The sequence below is a fragment of the Tauraco erythrolophus genome, chromosome 19 (genome assembly GCF_009769465.1).
Source record: "Tauraco erythrolophus isolate bTauEry1 chromosome 19, bTauEry1.pri, whole genome shotgun sequence".
Lineage (NCBI taxonomy): Eukaryota > Metazoa > Chordata > Aves > Musophagiformes > Musophagidae > Tauraco > Tauraco erythrolophus.
In genome coordinates this window covers 5,804,034-5,826,525 of record NC_141483.1, presented here as the reverse complement: position 1 = coordinate 5,826,525, position 22,492 = coordinate 5,804,034, and the positions used below count along the sequence as shown (strand labels likewise).

At 39.3% G+C, this 22,492-nt stretch overlaps 2 protein-coding genes across 2 annotated transcripts in view; one reads left to right on the top strand and one right to left on the bottom strand.

Moving 5' to 3' along the window:
- The window catches only part of CABIN1 (calcineurin binding protein 1), a 113,272-nt gene extending 97,543 nt beyond the window's left edge, over positions 1-15,729 (top strand). Inside the window, 4 exon segments of the mRNA XM_086623810.1 lie at positions 1-141; positions 11,663-11,827; positions 13,669-13,895; positions 14,384-15,729. Coding sequence (XP_086479936.1) covers positions 1-141; positions 11,663-11,827; positions 13,669-13,895; positions 14,384-14,527 — 677 coding nt within the window. The 3' untranslated portion in view covers positions 14,528-15,729.
- The window catches only part of KLHL22 (kelch like family member 22), a 107,322-nt gene that overhangs the window by 2,619 nt on the left and 82,211 nt on the right, over positions 1-22,492 (bottom strand). The window lies entirely within an intron of this gene.

Here is a 22,492-nt window from a genome sequence, read left to right as displayed (position 1 = left end):
AATCCAAGCCAGCCTCTTCCTCTTCATCCTCCTCCTCCTCAGCATCTTCAGTACCTCCATCCCAGGAGTCCCACAGGGATACTGAGCATCTCCGGAGTCAAAGTGCAGAGACTGCTCCCAGCATGAGTGATCTCGCACGTGGTAAGTCTCAGGGAGACAGAATGTTTTGGCCCTCTCTGATCGGTTTTGCCAAGGCCACATGGTGAGTCAGTGCCTGATTCTGATTCTGGCCCATTTTCCTGACTGCTAGACCACATTCACAAGGCAACACAGAGATTTTTTTTCTTTGTCTTGGTCATGAATTAGGCACATCTACATAATTAATACATGTTTAATTCTAGGATAGATTAAGAGTGACCACTGTCTATGTAACTTGCATGTAAAATCAGGAATAGCAGCCTAAAAATAGTCATGTGTTTTAAATAAAGAATTTAAGTCTCTAGTAGGATAAAAAACATTATTTTCTTCGAAGAGGTGAGGATCTAGTTCTTTAAATAGCATAGATCTTTAAAAAAGTTAGAAGTGATTACAATTGAAATTGACTGGGGGACAGCCTACATCTGACTTACAGGTGCCTGATTACATAATCAGATGCATAGCTATCACTGCCTTGTGTATGTGCGTGGAGATACATAACGGTGTGAGATCCCAGGCTTCTGCATGGTTCATGAAGTTAGTGTATCATCACTATTGCTTTTCACATTGAGAAAAGAAGCATTTGGCCGGACTGGAACCTTGGAAGTGTATTATTTATAGCCCTAGTATGGTATACACAAGGTTAGAGTACAGAAAAGGATTGAAGAAACAGAACAAATGTTATTTATTTATTTATTTGTTTATAGCAGAATCATGTGATTTGTTTAAGACTGTATTATGGACTTGGTCCTGTATAGTTTGTCTAGATGAGGAAAAGAATTAAATGAGAATGTTGTATTTTTCTTTACCACTGTCATGGCAGACTGGCTTGTTAGCAGCAGTCAAAATCACTGTGCAAGGCAGTACTGATCCACTTTAGGGAAGGAAGTAAGATTAGACCCCATTTCAGACTTGTCTTGGTGCCCAGAAGAGATGGTTACGCTTATTTGTGGGACACTGCACAGGTTAAGGTGGAAGAGCACCTGCCGTAGCCTGTACTTTCTTGCAACCTTAGCAGAACACTGTCTGAAAAAGCATCTGCTGCTTTTGCTCACTCCATCTGTTCACATGCTTGGGGCCTTGACACTACTCACAAAATGCCCTGGACAAATTCATAGCAGCAGTTATGAATGAACATATAGATAACATGTATGGTGGAAAGTGACAGATGACGGTACAGTGTAACTAGTGCCCAGATCTGTGAAACTTAGTGGTGCGTAATGTTAATTAGTAATGAATAGACTGTGATCCAGGCTGGATGCTTTGTTAATCTGGTGTTGTGTCTTTCTGAAATTTTTGTCTGTATACTTCTGGTATCTGATTTCTTTCCATATGCAATCAGCCTTGGCATCTGAATGCACATAATCTTCTGAATTTGTCAGCAGCTAAGAGCAAATTAGGGATAAATCAGTTTTCCCCAATTTGCTAATCTCTGAGTACAGGACAAAATTGAAATTTAACATCCGATATTAGCAGTTGCATTATAATCATCTAATTTTCCTTTATCACAAATCCAGGGAGAGATTGTGTTGGGAGGGGAAGAAAGGAAAGCAGAGTGATAAGGAAGGAATGGCTTAGTCAATATGTAAATCATGTTTGTTATTGTCCTTATGAAGCTAAAGAATGGAGTTGCACGGTGTCATAAGATACCTTAGCAGATCGTTCAACAGGGAGTAATTCGGGTTTGTGCCTAGACAACAGGGGAGAAAAAAAATGAATCCTCTGTGCAGTTGTCGAGCACTCACTAAGAGACTGGTAGGAATGACAGTGCAGATAAGAACTCACGCATTGTTTTGGTTTTCAAACGAAACTCATGAGCATTTCTGACATGCTTTCCTCTCTGCAATTTCCCAGGCCACATTGCAGTGATTTGAACGTTTGTTTTAATCTTTTGACTTCCTAGGCTTTGTTAGGGTTGTAAAGTTACGTATTGTTCTTTCTTCTTTCATGCTTTCTGTACATCATCTTGATTGAGGGAGATGGAAGAGTTAGCTGCCAGAATTACACCCCTGAAACTGTCTGAAGATCAAGAGGCTCTCTCTGCAGAGCGCTCATTGCAGTGCTGAATACATGCGTTGTATCTGGCTTTCTGGCTCTCAGACCTACCTGACAGGTCATCTCTCCAGCTGAGAGAGACACCAATTACTGCTGTGTCCTTCCTTTTTCTTTTTTAATTCTCCTACCGCTGCATCCACCTCCTCTAAAAAGAATTATTTATAAATTCTTTTTCATCTGCCTTCCATTAACTCTGTTTCTGTAAAAACTCCTCCCATTTTAGAGCAGTCTGTCTTCATCTTTTTGTCTCGTCACCCTCCTCCTGTATCTATTTGTTCGCGTGAAAGTATTCCACATCAGAGAGTATTAGCTGCTGTCATTTTCTGTGACTTCACCCAGAAAAAGGAATGGCTTTCCAAGCAACGTTGATGCTATGCCACTTGTTTCTTCTGTAAATACTTCAGTGAGGTTTTGTCTAGTACATGACTAACTGGTACAGAACACAGTGTGATGAAGTCCAGCAGGAAGGTGATGATGGGGTAGATTTCAGCACGAGAGCTTGCTACGTTAGGCCTAGGTGTACATGGGACTGGTAGCCTTTGTGGCTCAGCCTAAAATTTTCTCTGGGAAAGCTAAAATAGGACAATTCAGATAAACCCTCTCCAGCATGTCACGCTGTTCCAGTATTATACTGTTGTAAATTGCTGAAAAATCTTGGCATTTTCTTCTTCTTTGCTGTCCTTTATTCTAATAATGATTCTTATAAGGAATGAACAGGAAAGCATTTACATCTGAATTTTGATACCAAGAGGAGGTTTTTATACTTGGAGTTATTTAAAGTAATATGTTTTGCTTATAGCTAGCTATTTACCTAATTGGAATATGAAATCAGAGTAGAAAAATCAGTATTAACACTTCCCTCTCCCCCCTCTAAAAATTCATGTCCATTTAAGGCCTAAGCATTTCAGTAAAAAAACAAGAAGGTCATGATATAGCTGTCCAAACTTAGAAATTCAGAGCTAAGGAAGGCGGTTTTTTCTGTAGTGTGCAGGGAACTTAGGCTCCATAAGCCGTGTGAATATCCTGCTGTAATTTCAGATGTTGTCTAGGCACAACAGGGCAGGTAGACGTGTAGATGTATTTCGACCTGTAGAATGTTCAGACTTTCAGAAGCACAAGAAATAAATGCAAGTGAGGACAGTTGCATGGAAAGGCAAGTAACACTATTGTAATAGTGAGCAATGAAGTTAAATTGTTTAAGTGTGTGTAGGCAGCAGCAGACTCCCTAAAAGACAGATTTTCAAAATAAAGAGGGTTTTGAAGTGATAAGTCATAAGAACTCAGTAATGATGTTGTAATATGGCAGTTCATCCTGTAGGCTTTTAACTGGGCGTCAGAGTCAGAGGAGTGCTTTTAGATGTAAAGAGCATCTTTTCCCAGAAGTCTGTGGCTTAGTTTATTTTAACAACTGATACATGACCGTAGGTTGATACTGAGTTCTTGGAAGACTGAGGCAATTTACGTAAGGGAGAGGGAAATACTGCAAAGAATTTGTCAGCTCTGTAATTTTGCATTGACAGCATCTGTCTTCGTATTAAAACAGTGCATAGCACAAGCATTCACCTTGATTCCTCACAGTTTGTAGATACCCAAACATCAGTGGACAATCCCTGTTTCTATCTGAGTGAAATAAGGAGGTTGTAGGTTGTCATCTTTAGTTGAGTTTAGCCACATACTGATCTCGGTGTCTTCTGAGTTTACCTGTCATAAATTTCTAAAGACAAAACATGCATTTTAAGAGCCTGTAATTCAGTGTACTGAAAACTTTCTGCTTACACAAAATGCCCAAAGTATTTGGCACCCTGTTGGCCATGCCTTATTTAACTATGGATTTCAATTCAAACTTTCAGGTACTTTTTAAACAACTGGAAGTGGTAACATTCAACCCTCTTAATTGCCATCAGTGCCTTACCTTGTTTTTTCTGCTGAATTCAAAATCATGCTTTAGAGCACAGAATTGATCTCAACAGATGGTTCAAAAAAAGCTGAAAGATAGAAGAGGTTGGGCTGACCAAAGACCTGTGGCCTCATGTGAGCTGCCTTCGTATTGCAGTTACCTGGCATGAGGATTCTGTCTTGAATGCACGTATTCTTCTGCTCCGTTTTCTTGAGTCGTTTGTATGCAACTTGCTTTACTTACTTCCTCCTTTAATTCCCACGTTGACTTACCCTGGTATTTGGCAGCTATCTTCCTCAGTTCCCAGGGCTGAATTCCTCCAAGGCTTTAAAAACTGTTCTTTAAATACTTGTAACCCCATGCCTTTTGTACCACGCTAGGGTAGAAGCTCCTGTCCACCTGCTAGTGGCTGTAAAGTCACTAATAGAAATCAGCCAGGCTGCCCTCAGCTACCTCTGCATTGGCTCTTTCTGATCTCTTGCTGCTTCAGCCTCCTTGGCATTGGTATTCTTGCTTCCCCTTGTCTGATCCTTGCTTTTCATGAAGCTTTTTATTTTTCACAATGGGTGCACTCTGAAAACAACTTCACTGCTGAATGCCAGCAGGGGGTTTGCTCTTTGTGAATGACTTCTTAATTCCTTTTGCCTAGTGCTCAGACAGTACCAGTCAGTCGTGTCTTCTCTTCCCTTTGGAAGTATGCTGATTTGCTTTGCTGTTGCAACAAATTCATTCTACAAGAGTTTTTCAGTACACTTAATATCTATTTCTGATCTTTACTGTTGAAATTTCTTGTTCTATTTATTCAATCCAACACTGTGAAGAAAGTTCTTTGAAATTAAAACTGTCGTCGTTTTATGTATTCATGTTGGATCAATAAGAAAAATAGGACAGGAATAGCAGCTTCCCAGCTGTGGCCTGTGAGGTGATGGTATGTAGCCAGGGGTTTAAGTGCAGGCTGGGCAGGTTTGTGGTCCAAGAGCCTCTCTAGCCCCGTGCACTCTTAGATCCTCCTGAAAATCCTGGGGAGTCACTAGCTTATGGATCTGTTACACTAATGGAACACATCTTCTGGAGACCTTTTGTAAAAAGATTTGTAAAAGAACATGGTAATGATGCTATATTGTTACAGGATGCTTCAGTTGCACTAGTTTTAGATTACTGCCAGCAGCATAAAATTTACATACATTCCTGCACAAATGAAGACTGAAGAGAGATCTAGCTGTAAGCCTACTGCACAGGTATTGTGTTACATAGAAAGTTCTTAGAAAAATCTCTTAAAAGAATATAATGACACTCCACAATTTTCCAACAGCTGCTTTTGCTAATTTGCATTGTGCTTAGCTGGCTCTCAGGCCAAGAAGATGAAATACTGACAGAGAAGAAAAGGTCTTACAGCATTCATTAGGTAACTAGTACATAAAATTCAGAAGCAGTAGACTGCAAACAGGTGACTGTTACAATCCACAGGTGCTGCTATGTGCATTTGCTCTCCAAATGATGTGTGCTTGCTAAGACAGATACTAAAACACAAGTGTCAATGAGCTGTGTTTTACAATGCCATTTGAAAGATCATGTAGTTGAGTATCAAACTGTCGTCTTTTTGATCTAGGCCCATGCGCTTTTTTAATTGAAGTTTGTTTTGTTTTAAAAGGAAGAGAGAAAGTTAGTATGGAACTTCAGGGCTTGTCTTTACCAACGTGCATGCCAGCTTTCTGCACCTCTAGGAAACTTGGTAGTGGCAGGAAATGTTTTTGAACATGGGCACTCCACTGTGTCTGCTGTTGGACTGGCCCCAGCATGGCTGTTAAAGGACCTGGTAGCTTGGGAATTAGTTTGAGCCAGGGACTATTTCCAGGAAGTGCTTTCAGAGCAGCCACCTGTTTTAAATTTTAATTGCATTAATGTTGTTCTGTGACAGCTGACCTTGGCAGTAGGAAGCATTTTGGGATATGTCTCATGTAACTGTACAGTAGACTCTCTGTTCAGGACCCTAGTGAGGAATACAGCAGTATGCCATGCTATTACAGTGCAGACTTCTGTTTGTCACACTGCTTGAATTTCTTTCGGTTCAGGGGGCAGTAGAACTCCTGTTGTGCAGCTTTGCGCCCCCCAAATTACTCTGATGTGTAATTTTAACACATGGCTTTGTGTGTCAGCTTTGAATGTAATTTCCTGAATTTGACATTTCAAGTCAAATACTTTCTACAGCTGTGACTTGGTAGTGGTTTTTAAGAAATAAATTCCATGGCAGGATATTTGGAATAAATTTAGAGGAAGAAAAACGTGTCAGGAAAGGCTGTGAGGTGTACCTACCGCATCCCGTGATGAACTGAGTAGTCGCACTGCCTGCCGTGGTGTTAGTGCCTCATGGCAGGGACAGTTTGAGGGCTGATGTCCCCATTATTCCTGTAGGTTAGCATTCTTAACCAAACTGTGTGCAGCCAAACCAGCCCGTGTTCCAGTGCAGTCTTTCCGTTGACTTAGTAGCACAGTATATGAGGAAACTCTGAGCTCCTTCGAATTCAAGCTTTCCATGGCCTTTGCAACTGCTGCATGGGGAAAAAAGCTGTGTTGATTCCCAGTGCACTGGAGGCTTGAGGCAGATGGAATACAGAAAATTAATTGTTACCGCATTAGTACTGTTCTTTGGAAATGTGGTAGTATATATACTGCACTGTGTCAGGGAGCAAAGGATGAAACTCATTTCCATCTCCATGAAAAAAAATATCTACCTTGTGTGGTAAATGAGTAACAGTTCTGTGAACAGTTCCATGTGCTGTGGATGGCCATTAAAATACACAGTAAGCCACTTGTTACTGGGACTAGTAAAATAAGTATTTTCTGGTGTCTGTAGGCACACAGAAGTCAATCTTTACTTTTCTGCAGTGGTTGGAAGGCAACGTAGTACGGATTTGCTGCATCATAGTAATGTATTTCAGGCTTTTGTCTTGATGCACGGAACTGCTGGGGAAGGTGTTTTGCAGAGGGATGAAGGCAAGTGGTGCAAGTGCTTTATTTAAGCACTTGAAGCTGTTGTCTGATCATTTCTCCAAGCGTTTGCTTTTGAAATCGTGTTAGTATTCTGTCCTGGAGTTCAAAGCTCAGCTTCTTCCTTTTTCTTACAAGGAATGATGTTTTGTGCATGCACTGTAAGTTGCTTGTATCCTTTAACATATCTGTGCTGTAATACTTCAAACTGCTTCTGTCAGATACTGGAAAACATTTTTTTCCAGTGCTAGTCACATTTTCTGGGCTTGGCTTTCAGTTACCGTGTAATAGGTTTAGTGCATGACTAAAGGATGTTTTGAAATTCCACATAAAATGTTTTATAACACTGTAACATTAATGTCTCTTATACCTGACATCATGATGAAATCAAACTAAGTGTAAGGGGCAGTGCAGAGAGACCAGACCAGCTGTTTACTGGTTACAGTACTACTGCTTGTAAACTTTCTCAGCATTTGAAAATTGGTAAGTGAATATTTTTGATGGTGTTATTTTCATTTTATACACATCAGAATAGTAAAGTAAATTGTCTCAGTATAAAAACGGTTGCAGGAGTTGTGGATATAGGTATATAGTGTATTCTCTGTATAAAGAGAGACTGAGAGAGAGAATATTAACTGTGATGAAGTCATGAACCCGGGCGCCCGCTATAGGCATCTGCAAACACTGGTTACCCTGGCAACAAGTGGAAAGAGGTTGGAGAGGAAAGCTGGAGTAGGTTGTTGCATTGAATTGTTTTCGGCTTGTTTCTTCCTCACTAAAGCAGGGAGATGTTGAAAGGTACGATGTCCCTCTTTCTATGTGTGTGCTATTTTATATGTATTTAGACAGTTGTTGGGAAAGGGAAGGCTGAAAAAAAAACCACCCCAACTTGTAATTCAGCTCAATTGGAGATGAACTTTTCAATATAAATAATAATAGGCATTGCAAATCTGTGGTTTTTTTCTATGTGCTTAATTTTTGTGTGTTGTGTTGTGAGTGAGAGTGCTAAATGGCTCTCCGGAGTACAGTACCTGTCCCATCTTCAGCCTGGAGACAAGTGACTGTTGCATATTGCGTCTTCAGAAACTGATTTATTTTAAACTGGATTTGTAGAGCTAATGTTTGAAAACCTGCCAGGACAGTACAAGTACTGGGTATTACCAAAAGATTTGTTAACTGGTATTAAATCTGAGCTTCTGAACACCTTCAGAATGTATTGTACTTATATTCTTGTGCTCTTTCACATGTGCAGAGTATTGTGGCTCATGAGTTAGTGGAGTCTTTACCTCCCTGGGGAAAGTTTTTATTAGAAAAACTAGGACGTTATGTTCAGGGCTATAACAGCATCTTACACAAGACAAATATCAAGATACTCTCCTCAGAAATCTGTTTTAGACAAAGAATAGGAGATCCAACTGTGTGTTTCTTCTTTATTATCCTTCTCTCTTTGCCCTTTTCGTCTGTAACGAAAAAAGATATACATATCTGTGTGCTATATTAAAGTATAAATAGTGTAAATTATGATATATACACCTGAAACAACCAATTCTTGTCATTTTCAAGAATTTTTAAAAATATTTTCTTCATTAACTTTATTTTTAACTTAGGAATACTGCCACTCAAGTGGCTGTTACAAAAAGAGAATTAAAAATTGCACAGTCCTAAAAGAATAAAGTGTATTACCCAATCAGGGGATAGAATCCAGTTGCTGTGTATTTAGCACCTCTGACAACAAGGGACTGATTAACAGACAGTGGTTCTTGATTTCTCAGGTACTGAAAGACGCAGCCTAATAGAATATTAACAAGTGCTGTTTCCAGAAGTGCAGTGACAGAAATACACACTTAGTGTGCCAGACTCCTGCCCTTTCATTTCTATTCACTTCTACATGAAAAAGGGCTGACACATAATTTTATTCAAATGAAATCTAATTTTACTGTACTATAAAACTGGATCTTCAAAACTAACAAAACCAAATATGATATGGAAGATGGAGATGCTTATGAGTATGATGATTGCTCATAAAAGAACATAGATTGATAGCGGTCTTGTAGACTTTCCTAGAAATAAGCTGCTCAAAAGAGCTTTTGTCAGTGAGGCATAACTTAAATAAAATAAAGCACTTAAATCAGCTTAAGCAATGATATATTTTATAATTAACAAAGATTGTAATCAGCATAAGAGGTAGAATTTTGTCATTAAACAATAATGCAAGTCAAAGCTCTTATTCTGAACGGTGAACTAACAAGTTCCTAATATAATTTAGCAGTTGAGTACATACAAAACCGTTCTCAGTTAGCAGTACAGTTGATGCTGTAGGATTTGCAGCTTGTTTGTATATAGTATCGTATCTGCTAAATTAATTGCTGTTCTTGTATTCTTGATTAATAAGCGGATTAGAAAGATTCTGTTAGTACTTACCCGATATACTTAAGACTGTGAGTTTGGAGTGTTGGAGTAAGTTAAAAAGGAGTTGTTTTCTTTGGTGTCTTGTAGGGTAATCTTCCGAAATCATCATTTTCATCTTGCTTTTCTTCAAATCTTGATGTAATGTTTCTTTATATCTTTTTATCAAGTGTCTTGTAGCCATTTCAGTGTGGGAGTCTTCTGGGTTTAGACTACAACTTATCGTCAGACGTTAGCGGTGTCATGGGATATGTGTACGTTGGCTTCGGGCCATGTTCGGGCTGATCCTTCTTCGTACAGTCTCTTGTACTTTGTCAGCATGTGGTTCAGTCATAGGTGTACCTGGTATAAAGGGCAAGCAAATAGCACAAAATAGTCCTTCGGCTATCCTCTGCTGCTTAAACAGAGAAACAGTGAATTATGGTTTTCCAAGCCAAGATTCCTGTAGTTTAAGTACTTCCTTCTGTGTTGTTTTTAAGCTGATTTGGTCTATTAATACAATATACGCACAGATGCAACTGTTATTTTCCTACTTCCAATGCTGTATTTTGAAGTATCCAAAGAGAAATGTGCAAGAGAGTGCTGAGAATGAGAACTACATTCTTCTGCATTAGACCTTTCCATTTTGTGCCTGATGGTGAGTGGAACGTCACAGAACAGAAGCTGCCTGTGATTTGTGCTGTCGTGTGTGACCTTTCTTTTTGGGAACTATTGGAGAATTCTCTACAAGCAAACTCATTTATCCAAAGGCTTATATTGGCTATCAGCTACAGGTTTAGGTGATGGGTTCTTTTCTTTACCAGTGAAAATTAGTGGATGAAAGAACTTAGAGCCTGCTTTGGTCAGCCTTTTTTGGTTACAAATTATTCAAGAACCCTAGAAAATCTAGTTAATTTTAAAAGTTACATCTTTCAAACTGCATTGGTCTGACTTTTACCAAGCTGTTAAGCGGTAATGTCTTAAGCATTTTCTGTGAGGGGAACTCTCTTGCAGGAGATATTACCATGGTAAATTCCAAGTTTTATCTACATCATATCTGTCTAGATGGAGAAGTGCTTTCAACACTTGAGGGGGTGTTTGAGTATTTTTCCAAGGAGGAAAAGTTGAAATATATATTTCTTTTAATACATCATACTGTCAAAAATCTTAAATTAATTTCGAGTACGGACATAAAAAGAATTCTAGGCCGAGTCAGACTGTGAACATACATTGCGTCTGCAGGTCTGCGGTAGCTGCCTGTGCACACCTTAGCCTGTGTAAATATAAGCTGATCCAAATTAGACTAGACAGCCCTTTATTTTGAAGGGTATCTTCATTTTTATCAGAGACTAAGAGCTTGTTTGCGTGTCCATGGCCTTGAAAGGGTAGCTGCTGTTTCAGTTTGCCCTTCCCAGAAAGAGCATCAGTAGCTCTCACTGAAAATTGCTTCTGTTACGTATAATATGCAGCGCAGTGTGTAAGAAAACTGGTTCAGCGCGGCATTAATTTAAAAGCAGATACAGCTGGTACGTAATAAAGAGATTGAACACACACGTACACGGATTCTGAGTTAGAAACGTCACAAGTTCTGGAGTAGCAGAAGGTGGGAATTTTAGACTAATGTCCTTACGGAGGTGCAGTGGACATATTGGTGGAAAGTGGGCATTTAGTATAACCTGATACTGGTTTCATAAAAAAAACAGGTTTGGCCGTGTTACTGGATGTTCACAATAATTAATCTTAACTTACCAGTAAGCTGCACTTCAGTGTAGCATGTAGCTGTGGTTGCAGATCAGAGAGGGACCCATGGATCACAGCTGGCTCCTCATTAAGGGTGATGGACTTTGCGTGTGTGGCAGGTGCTTCAGCCCTCACATCTCCAAGGGAGAATGGTCAGTTGCAGTGTTTTTCTTGCCTTGTGAAGAGATAACAAAATGTCATACGTAAGAATTTTTCCTTTTGCCTTTTAAATTACGTTTACTTCTTTTTTTTAAGAGTTTGAATTGATGGCACCAGGTATGGAAAAGCTGGTATTGCCATCTTAGCTTCCCAATGTTTAATTTCACTCAGTCATGCTACAGTTTAGAAATAGAGCCAGGGTTAAAAAAAATTTCTACCAGTTGGTTAGACAGCAAAAGGATTGAGACGTAGGAGAGAGGTCAGGATGTCTCTTAATCTGTCAATTATATTTCATTAATAAAGAGGAAGAAGAGCTTGAAGTGCCTTTGGAGGGGCTTGGATTTCAGCAGCAGGAGTCACGGCTTTGTCAGCAGATGAAAATGGCTACTGTTGCACCATCACCAGAGCCTGTTTGCTGGCAAGTGGAATCAGTGACCAGCACAAATTCGGGACATGTTTGTACCCAAGGTAGGAGCTTTCTGTGCTTCAAAGAATTCTGAAAATGGGTGGCTAGCTGCAGATCAGTCTGTAGGAACTGAATGATTGGATAGTTGTGATGCATATTCCTCAGTTTCTCTGCCTGCCTTCCAGTCAAGTATTCCAGAGCTTAGAGGCATTCCTGGCAATGTCCCAGCTTCCTGGGAAAGTGCCTTGTCGTCCCTTAATGGCTATTCTTTTTGGTGCATGACTCACATGCTAAGTACCATGGCAGCAAAGCCAAATAAAAACCCTCTCAGTATCAGGCTATCATGCTATATAGTTTGTGCATCCTTTGAAGTAGAATTTTTCTTTAAATTGAAATCTTATACGGGGCAACATGACAATACTTTGGATCACACTATTGGAATATTTAACAGAAGGAAATGATTTTTTCACAAAACCTGAGTGAGTCAGTCTGAGTAAACATAAAAAAACAGTATTACAGCAGTTTATGTTTTTCTATCTCTCCTCTGTCTCCTTCCCAAGAGAAGTAAGAGTTGGTGTTTAAATTGAAAAAATTTAAAACTTGGTATTTCGGGTGGAGATAATCTAGAAATTCATGTTTGGGGTATCTCATTTTTCCTTATTTGTGAGAGGCAGATTATCCTGTGTCTGATTACTGCAACATTTCTGGTACTCTACTCTGAAATGATTGGCTGCCCATGGAGATGGATCACTGACCTTGATGGAAAGCTCTGTCTCATCTGTTGTGGCATTTCTTACATTCTTGTGTACAGTTGAGAACATACAATTCAATTTTATATCCCTTAGTAGTTAGTTCTACTGCTGGTTGTTTTCAGGGTAGCATCAAGAAGCTGGCATTTTATTTTGCTGTGTTTAAGTGGCCATGTCAGTTCCAGAAATCTGCTAGAAATGGATTTGACAGGACTGAATCTGAAAAAATGTATGTGGACACCTGTCATTATTATCAGTCTGAGACAGGCTCTGGTGTTTTCATTCATACATCTTTAAAAAAATAGTTTGACTCCATATGAAGCAACATTATTAATAAGAAATCAAGACATTTCTTTTAACAAATTCTCAGATTTTAATGTGAAAGCATTGTCTTCTGCTGGTTATTGTTGTGTATTTATTATTTGTATTGTGATAATGCCTACGGAAGGGCTTGATCCCCGTCTGCTTCATGAGATGAGCCCTGTCTGAGCAAGCTCACATTATAAAGACCACAAGCTGAGACACTTGGGAAGTTATGTGGAAATTATGCTAACTAGTGTAGCAGACAGTGGCGTGAGCACACCAAGGAGGTTTTTATGGCAGGGTTTGCAGAGAGTAATGAGGAAATTTTGACGGGTGTTACCATATATTTTTCTTAAATCGTTGAGGAGTTATCTCAGTAATTAAAGAGGCAACGCTATGGTGGAGGAAATTAAGACTGGTAAGTAAAGCTGAGTAGCTTTATTTTTTGTGTTACAAAATGGAGAGACAGAATGTGCAAAGATTGCTTGATTGCATCTGAAACAGCAAGTGGGAAAATGGTGTTTGTAGTAAGCTTCTAACTAGATGTAGATGGGTCAGTGCTGCAGTGCCACTTGCCATGCTTGGTCAGACTGAGTTTCTGCTGTCCAATAAGATTTTTTTTTTTTTTTTTTTTTTTAAGATTTAAAAAAAAAAAATCTTACTGGTTTGCAGTTGTCATTATAGAATCTTGAGGCACTTTCTTCTTCTGTCTTTGAACCTTAACTAAAGCAAGACTTGAAGAAAGACCTTTTGAGCCAGCCATATGTCTAACAATGAACTGTTCCATCTTCTTTGATATCTGAAATCCTAGATAGCTTCCTAACATGTTTTTCGTATTATTTTCTCTTTAGCCTCCAGTTCCAAGCCTGAACTCAGCTCCAGTTCACAGACTTTGGGAAGTCAGCAGAACAAGACAGATGGCACCCGAGTAAAAACTCGCATTCTGCCCAACATGCCAAAGCTTTTCATACCTTCATCTGTCACCAAATTTCCACCTGAGATCACTGTCACTCCACCCACTCCCACCCTCCTTTCTCCAAAGGGCAGCATTTCAGAAGAGACCAAGCAAAAATTGAAGGTAATAAAAGGGAAACAGTAATTTTTTTAGATTATTGTTTTTATCTTAATTCCCCTCTCAATAAAACACTTGTATGAAGGGATCAACAGTTCCTATCTCTAGTTCATAACCAGACATAGAATAAGTAGTGGAAGAAGATGCTAGTTGTTATCAGCAGGAGCCAGTTTTAAAGGACTGGTGAAACGTTGGCTGTGGGCAAAATCATAGCTATCCCTTTTCTGAGGGAATTAGAAGGAATTGCAGAAATGGGTGAGGGAGCTAGTGCAGCCATTGCAATTCTTTGGTTAGCGGCAGCTACCAGAACATTAACGGTGGGGAAGCCTACTGGTAAATGTTATGTTGTTTCACATTAGGATGCCATATCTTCTATAGAAAGAAGAGAGCTATTGAATGTGAAGGAATAGCAACCAGTTGGCTTTTATCCCTGTGATCATGGGTTTATCCTGACTATTTAGCAATATATTCTCTCTCTCTCTTTTTGGGATCAGTCTGCTATTTTGTCTGCTCAGTCTGCAGCGAATGTAAAGAAGGAGAGCCTTTGTCAGCCAGCTTTGGAAATCTTAGAGACCTCAAGCCAGGAGTCCTCACTGGAAAGTGATACTGATGAAGATGATGACTACATGGACATATGAATGAATTCTGGCCATCATCAACACCAACCATATAACCATTCTTCTTGTTGCCAGCATCTCTGGCAGTTGAAACATCTTCGTTGGCATTACTCTCCATTTAACCTGCATCGTTGTGTTCTTCACTTTCATTACCTTTGTTATCACCACGACCACTTGTATTGCCTTCAAAATCTTCGCCATTCTCCCCATCATGGTGCTTGACGGAAAGAATGACTGTTTACCCAGCAGTTAATTAATTTGGACCATACTGTCACCTTTAACTTCAGTAAACACAAGGATGTTTTGAGCTGCAATTCGTATCTCTCCACTGTTCCTGCTTCTTCAAACCAGATCCTTGGGAGTCACTCCAGTAGCTTTTTTCTATAGCATTTTCTTCCTTTTAGTTGTCTTTCTGCATTTTCCCCACTAGTTAAGTTTTTATGCCAATAATTCAACAACCTGATGTCTGTCTAGCCATGCCAGAATTAGTCCAACAGCTCTTTTTAAGGTGAATGGAGTAGGAAAAAAAATCGCTGAGCTGATAGAAGTTCAAATTGCGTCAAGAAAGTCTATGGTTTTGTTGTGAGGCCAGAAGGGTGAGCTGAGTTTGTTGGCTCCTTGGCACTGCTGTGTGCTTTGTTGGAATTTGACTCAGTGACAATAGGCAAAGAACCAGTTTTTCCAGGCAGAGAGGTTGGCCTCCTGTTTGTGCTTATTTCACGCCGATGTATGAGGTCCAGCAAAAATGATCTACCTGAATGTTGGCTTACAGAACTGATCTTTCCAGAATTGTCTTACAGTCCTTTCTCTTCTAATGCCTTGGACAAGCATTTTGAATTGGGGGCTAGATGATATTTTTATGGTGGTATTGAAAAAACTTGAAAGATTTCAGTACCATTTCAGTAATGTCTGTTTTTTACAGAATGACACGAAAAGGTCTTTTTTATCTATCTGCAGAGGGACTGCTCACAGTTATTTATATGAGAAAATAATGGTAACAAAGATCCTTTTCCTTTTTTTCTACTAAATGTTAACTTTGTAAAATAATGAATGCAAACCATGCAAAAAAACATGTCACACACTATATATACACACGCGTGCGCCCACACACATATATATATGTGTACGTACATGTATATATATGTATGTATATGAAAAAAGAAAATGCATACAGCTTGCAATGTCGGATTTATTTGTGTTTGGGGAAGGTGGTTTTCTGTAAAATGCAGAGCTTTGTATAAACTTTTGGGTTTTTTCTAATAAAGTTGAAAAGTACTGTTGTCTCTGTTCCTCTGAGAGGGCAAGGTGCCATGGTTCTGAAAAAAGTACTACTCCTCCCTTCCTTTTATTTCTTGGATAAGAAGGTAATGGAGGAAGGAGGCAGGGGGAAGCCTCTTCCTTTTCTGAAGACTACCAGAGCTCTCCGGATGGGTTTGGTCTTGTGTGACCCAGAACTCTGGTCAGCAGATGTTGCCAAGATGCCCTGCAACGGGTTCGCTTCCCTGTTGAGATAGGTGGAAAAGATTTCAGATCACATCTGAGTATCTTTGAATGCTGACGAACAACCTCAGGGGGAAGACAGCACATGGTGAACAGAATCACACAGAATATTTGGCTGTACAAATTAGCGTTTAATCCACTATTACAGTGATGGCTCTCATTTACTGTAAGGATGGGTAAATGGACCATGGATAAAAAGAAGCAGCATCAGATTTTGTGTTGCAAGTTTATTCTCATATTCTGGGTTGTTTGTAATGCAAGCAATTTGTAAGCAAGCAAGCATGTTGATCTTGGGCATATTAGCAACTGTTTGTGTAACTTGTTCACTTACTACAAGTGATAGGTGGGCTGGAGGCAACTAGTATGGAGATGATCAGGTAACTGAATGGTAAAAGCAAATGGGTGTTTTCAGTAGTAATACGTTTTCAGTGTTTGCTCTTTAATTTGGTGCAAGTTATTATAAATACAGTGTTTAGCAGACTGTATGGTCAGTGACTGGCAGTACACTGTTAGCTTTAGATAACCGAGTGGGATCTTTTTTTTGTTTTTTTAGAATATAGCACAGGAAAAAAGAAATTAGCTTCTTATGAGAAATGGAACACGACTCGGAGGATGTAGTTCTGAGTAGGACTCTTTCACCCAAATAGAATAGACTACATAGGCTTTTTGGCTAATCTATGTTCTTAAATGTATGTCTAAGATCACATATAAATTCCTAGTTCTGCACTTATAGCATGGGTTTGATGTGTGAAGACAGAGCATTTGAGTTTGTTAATTGAATCTGATCTCTGAAAATGGTTGTTTTCCTTTACTATACTTAAGGATTCTTCGCATTAGACATTTTGCTTTTTTTTTTTTTTTACTCCATAGCTTGCTGAAATGCCTGATCTTGAGGTTTCTTTTGACTTCTTGTCCAGCTTTTTGAGAAGGATTTAAATTTTTGCTGGTTAAGGAAAGCTAGACCAACTGTTTCCATTAGCAAAGAGAGCTGAATTTTGCTGATTTGCTCTAAACTCATTCTGGTCTTAAACTACACTACTATGCAACTTTTTTTATCCTTATAGTCATAACTCTTACCTGTTTTGTTTTGTTTTAATCTACGATCTTTTATTCCCATTATGCCATCGGGTAGCTCAAGGACTTTTTCTCAAGCTTAAGAAGTTACTGAGACTGAACTACTACACAGGCCACCTTCTTCAAATCCTGCCCTTCTGCTAATAACTAAATAGTGTGTTGCTCAGCTGTGGACCATCTTCCACAATGAGTATTACTGCTGATGTACGCTAAAGGAGCCATTCTTCTTCTGTATGTGTGAGATCATCTCTCTGTAAGTACAGTTTGTGTAGTTCTTCAGTTCAAGGAGCCATCATATTCTGGAGTGAAGATGCTGAGATCACTGGATGCGTTTACATACACGTTTGTCTGAATCACCATCTGTAAAGGTACTTGGAGAAAGAACTTCAAATCCTTGCAAACAGAAGTATTCGCTTAATATGGCATTTTCTGAAGCCTGACAGTATAATTTTGTGGAATTTTCAAGAAAAAAAAAAAGAAGCATTATGGTAAAACTGCAGTTAGCTATGAGTTTACCTGAAGTAATTTCTTTGATTTCAGTCTAATCCTAGTTGTAGCAGCTTGAAATCCAAGTATAGACAAAGTTCAGCTTACCAAGGTGTGTATCAAATGTAAAGACAACATCTATCTACAGGATTAACTGGATAACTTGCTTCTGAAATCTCAGTGTTCCCAGGTGTGTTTCTAATGTGCCAGACAAATAAATGGCAGCTACTGACATATATTGCTTTTGTATTTTTTTGTTTTGTTTTGGTTTTTCCCTGTGAAGCTGTAATGACAGGAGGAATGTCTGGTGCCTGAAGTAAGGTAAATACTTAAAAGGTAAGGTCTGTGAGTAAGTGGGCTGGGTGGGGGGGAAGACTTTCCGCCCTCCCCCCCCCCCCCCCCCCCCCCCTTCTTCCTGCTAGTAATGGATTAAAAAGCAAATCCATTTTGGCTACTGAAAAGCCAAAATGTTAAGATTCCCAGGCAAATAGCAAAAATGTTTTTGTTCAAAGCAGATGGGAAAATTATTTTTAATCATGTTGAGAGTAGTTTGTAGATAATTGATATAATTTCTGTGCTGTTATTGGCATTGTCTTTACAGATGGTAAGGTATCTTTCACTGATCGCTGTTGCTAAGGTATATAGTACTGGGATTTGGCTGTGTTTAATGCAATTTCATTTCCTGGCACAAGGTTTATATAATCTATGTATAGTTAAGACCATCGGGAATTTATATCTCTGAGTCAGGGACGAGTGTTTTACTAAGAATTAATTTTGTTGGGCACAGCTTCTGCCTACTGTCTCAGAAATGCTGTTCTTCAAAAGCTGATAATGTTTCATTCCACAACCAAAATATTGAATTAAGGAAGATACCAAGTATCTTACTTAATTTTATCATGTACTAGAGTTTGTCAGTTGTTGTCTCTTGGTGGTGTGGTGGGTTTTTTTTCCTTAATTAAAATGAGATTTCCTCATGGATAATGAAATTAATGTCTTTTGCAGCCAAAACAAACATCATATGGTCAGGGAGAAAGAGACCAGGAAAAGATAAGGAAGGCACAGCAGCCGAAGCTGATCAGGAGACAAAACGGACTGAATAGAAACAGAGGGGCCAGGTGAGAATAGACTTAAATCTTACCAGCCAGGGTGGGATCACACCGTTGTTAAATTCAAGACTCTGGTTTTGGCATTGGTGTTGATATTTCAATGAAGGTGAAAAATCTGTGGTGTATGTAGCTTGTGTGTAGAGCATTATACACCGAGCACAGCTCATTTCTGTTCCTGCAGATGCTTGTCATATTTTTTTAAGGAAAAAGGTGACAGGGTAAACGAGTTTGGATGCTCGAAGAAAAAACAGCAGACATAAATCTTATGGTCTCCTACTTAGTTGTGTAAAGCTGGGATGAAGAAGCTTTGTTCTTCCAGTTGAAGATGATGGTAAGAACTTCAGTGTAGGTGTTGAGTGTTAATTGCCATCTTTCCCTTTCTTCTAGCTGATGACTAGGAATCCACTAATGCTATGCTTTGAAGCATGTGTCAAGATTTTGAGAGTAACCTTGGGGTACTCAACCACAGGCTGTACAAGTTATGCCTTTGTGAGAACTTCCCTGTGAGGGACTCAGCTGCTGTTCACAGTGCAACAGGTAGCGTTGTGAGGGGTAGCAGAACAGCATATGAGGTTTGCTGACTTCTTTCAAATTAATATTTGTAGACTACAGGCACATCTCACCAGAGATTTGAAGACACAACTCTCCTTGATAGACATTGTTTTTTCTGCTGCTGTTTATCTAATGTGTGTATGAAGACACCCCATCAGCAAGTGCTTGTTAGCCAACTCCAGAACCTCTGTTCAACAGCGTTCAAAGCTGTCTTGAGGCGCACTGACCTTTCTGCACCCTCGTTCACGTAATGTGAGTATCTTACTGCTGTGGACTTCTTTTGTCCAAAGCTGACCCTTAAAAAAAGAGTTGGGGCCTTCAGGACTATAGCTGGAACGTGCACGTTTGTTTGTCCTGCCCCCATACAACCTACAAGCCATCTATACCAAGCACATGAGCTGTTTGCCATGTCTTTGGAAGTTCAGTGCTTGCAGAGGCTCCAACGCAGACTCGGATTGCAACCTTGCGATGCTCGGACGCAACAGTGCAATAGCTGTGGATGTCAAGGGCTTGTCTGTGTATTATCTCAAAAGTATTTTCTATCCTGCGGATAGATTATCCCTAATAAAACGTCATGTGTGACTCAGAACAAGGCATGAGGCAGGGCTGGCTGGAGTGCAGTCTCAAGGCTGGGTGCCTCTCTATGGCCGTGGGCCCGAAGCTCATCCCGTGTCATTTGGGAGCTGCTCTGTCTGCTGTGGTAGCGCTAGAGGGGGCCCTAGGACAGAGAAGAAAAACGGAAGGAAAAGAAATTACTAAAAAAAAAAAAGAAGATAAAAAACCAGCCCCACATCAAACATTAAAATGGATGACCAAGATCTATCTTTAAACTTCTGAAAGACTAAATTACATTGCTGGGTTTGACCTCACTTACTTCTAAGGGCCTTCTGCTGATTACAGTATATCCTTTTCAAAATACTGGGTCTGATTCAAAGCAGAGAGAATGAGAATCCTTGCAGCCTGGCCATAGCAAAAAAAAAAAAAAAAACAACAACCAAAACCAGCCACAAAACCAAACCAAAACCACCTCACTTGGTTACCATTAATATCACAACTTGGCAGGAAAACAGATCCACTGTATACTTGCTTTTCACACAAAATCTGTTTGCCCCTTAACTATGTTTTTCCCCTTTTTTTAATTCCCCTATAAAAAGCCTACTGGGTGTTTACCATTTTCTTAATGTGTGACATATTATAATAAGGGAGAGAAAGAGTATCTTTTGACAGTTAATCTTATGTAAAAGAACTCAAGTAAGGCTTTCAGCTTCATCGATGTAAATGCCAATTAATTCAAGCCTAGTTCATTGCAGTGGCCTGGGGTTTGTACCACTGTAACTGAGCCCAAGAGTAGGTGATAAACATGCAACTCATGGATCTAGTAAGTGTTTTGAGATAGCTTCATTAAAGTAAAATTCTAATTAGGGACAAAAATATGTATGAAAATGATGGAAGAAATACGTAGCTTTCAAGCTGGGAAAAAATCTTGTGTAACAGTCTCTGTTATGTAAAGTTGCCAGGAGGTAAGATAAGTTCTGTAGTCATCTTGCAGAAATGCACACGGAATGGGATAGTGAAATGGAGCTGAGGCCACGAACTGACTGCAGAGTTAGAAAAACAAAGTCACTTCTACCAAGGGGAAAGTAAAATCACACTTCTGTCTGAGTTCAAGATTTATCTGCTCATTTAAGTGGCTGTGTATATAGCTTGGTACAAAAGCATTCAGTTATATAATCCCAGTGGGAGGAACACTTCACAATGCCTCTCTAAATACATTGTCTTGTTGAAGGAAACTGCCTCTCTTAAAGCAAGTCAGCATATATGGTAAAAAGTAGTTTTTGCTCTCAGATTAGACACTGATATCTCCTTTGAATTTTTATTTCCCAGACTATTTTTTTCTTTCCCTTTTCTTTCAGAAATCCTGCAAACGACAGTGAATTCCAGTATAAATGGAATATAAACAAAAGTCCTATATGGTATAAGCATGTAAGATCCACACTGGAATGGTATTAATTTCATTTTAGTTAGAGTGATATTATTTTAACTACAAGCGGAAGGCCACATAGCAGGCCAAAGGCATTTTAGACATAGTGCTTCCTGTGTGAATGCTTAATTTTTCTGTATAACTACAGTTAGCTGTAGGAACCTGTCAGTATATTCATTCTTTTCTTTTTACTTTTCTGAGGTATTTGACAGATACGGAGGGCTGTTCACAAGAAACAATATGCAACTGAGCTTTATTTGCAAATACGCATCGCATTACCTGTTATCTAATACAGCACTGAACACTTACTGTTCAGTAAAGGGTGTCGTATGAGCAGAAAAGCTTCGTACCTTAGAAGTGTTCTTTGATTCCTTGCAACGTAAGTCACACCAGAGATTTAATTTCCGTAAGTTGCATAGTAAAAGGTGTGAAGAGTCACATTTTCTCTTCTAAATGCATGGGTATATATAAAATGTAACTCTTCAATAAGATTGCAATAATTTTCTTTTCTCCTTAAGAGATGGCACTAGATGTATTCTCAAAGAAGAGCTTAATTCATTAATTGAGCCGACATATAAAACCACCATGCTATATGAATGTCTGAAAGCAGTACTTTGAGTATGGAAATTTGTCACTTAGGAATGTCTAGACAGTATATTAGATTTCCATTAAGTTAGAGTGCGTTAGGGAAAAAAAATGTTTAGAAATTCATAGTTACTGAGCTTACAACATCAATTCGCATTGCTGGGCCCTTAGGTAATCAATGCACGTTCAAACAAATAACAATGCTGCTATGGCTTTCCCAACAGGCGTCACTGCTGGAAATGCTTCCTATGCTTAATAAGTAAATGGGCTTTCCTGGGAGCAAAACAAAGAGTCTGACATGTTGTCTCACAGCAAGTAGCACTGGTACAAGGTGTTTTTTTCAGTTTGGCTTTCTTGAACATAGTAACAGCTCAGGATTGCACATCGGAAAGTGTTGCTGCAGAAATAAGTGCAGGAGTTTCTTATTGATAACCTGGGTCCATTGGTCCCTGTGCTCTGACTGCATAACGAAGCCTTTAAATTCTGCCAGTGCAGTTAGAACCAGCCATTGGCATCTAGGCAGTGCTGTCAGTTCCCAGTTTAATTGTGAGAAGACAGAGACGTGGGTCTTTCTGTAGAAGCCAGACAAGCTGAGTGTATTTACTGGTACGCTCTTGGATGCACTGTGATGGTTTTCATTGTCTCTAAAATCAATCTTCCAATGAACTAAGCAAAGCTGCTCCTACAATGGCAAGTTTTACC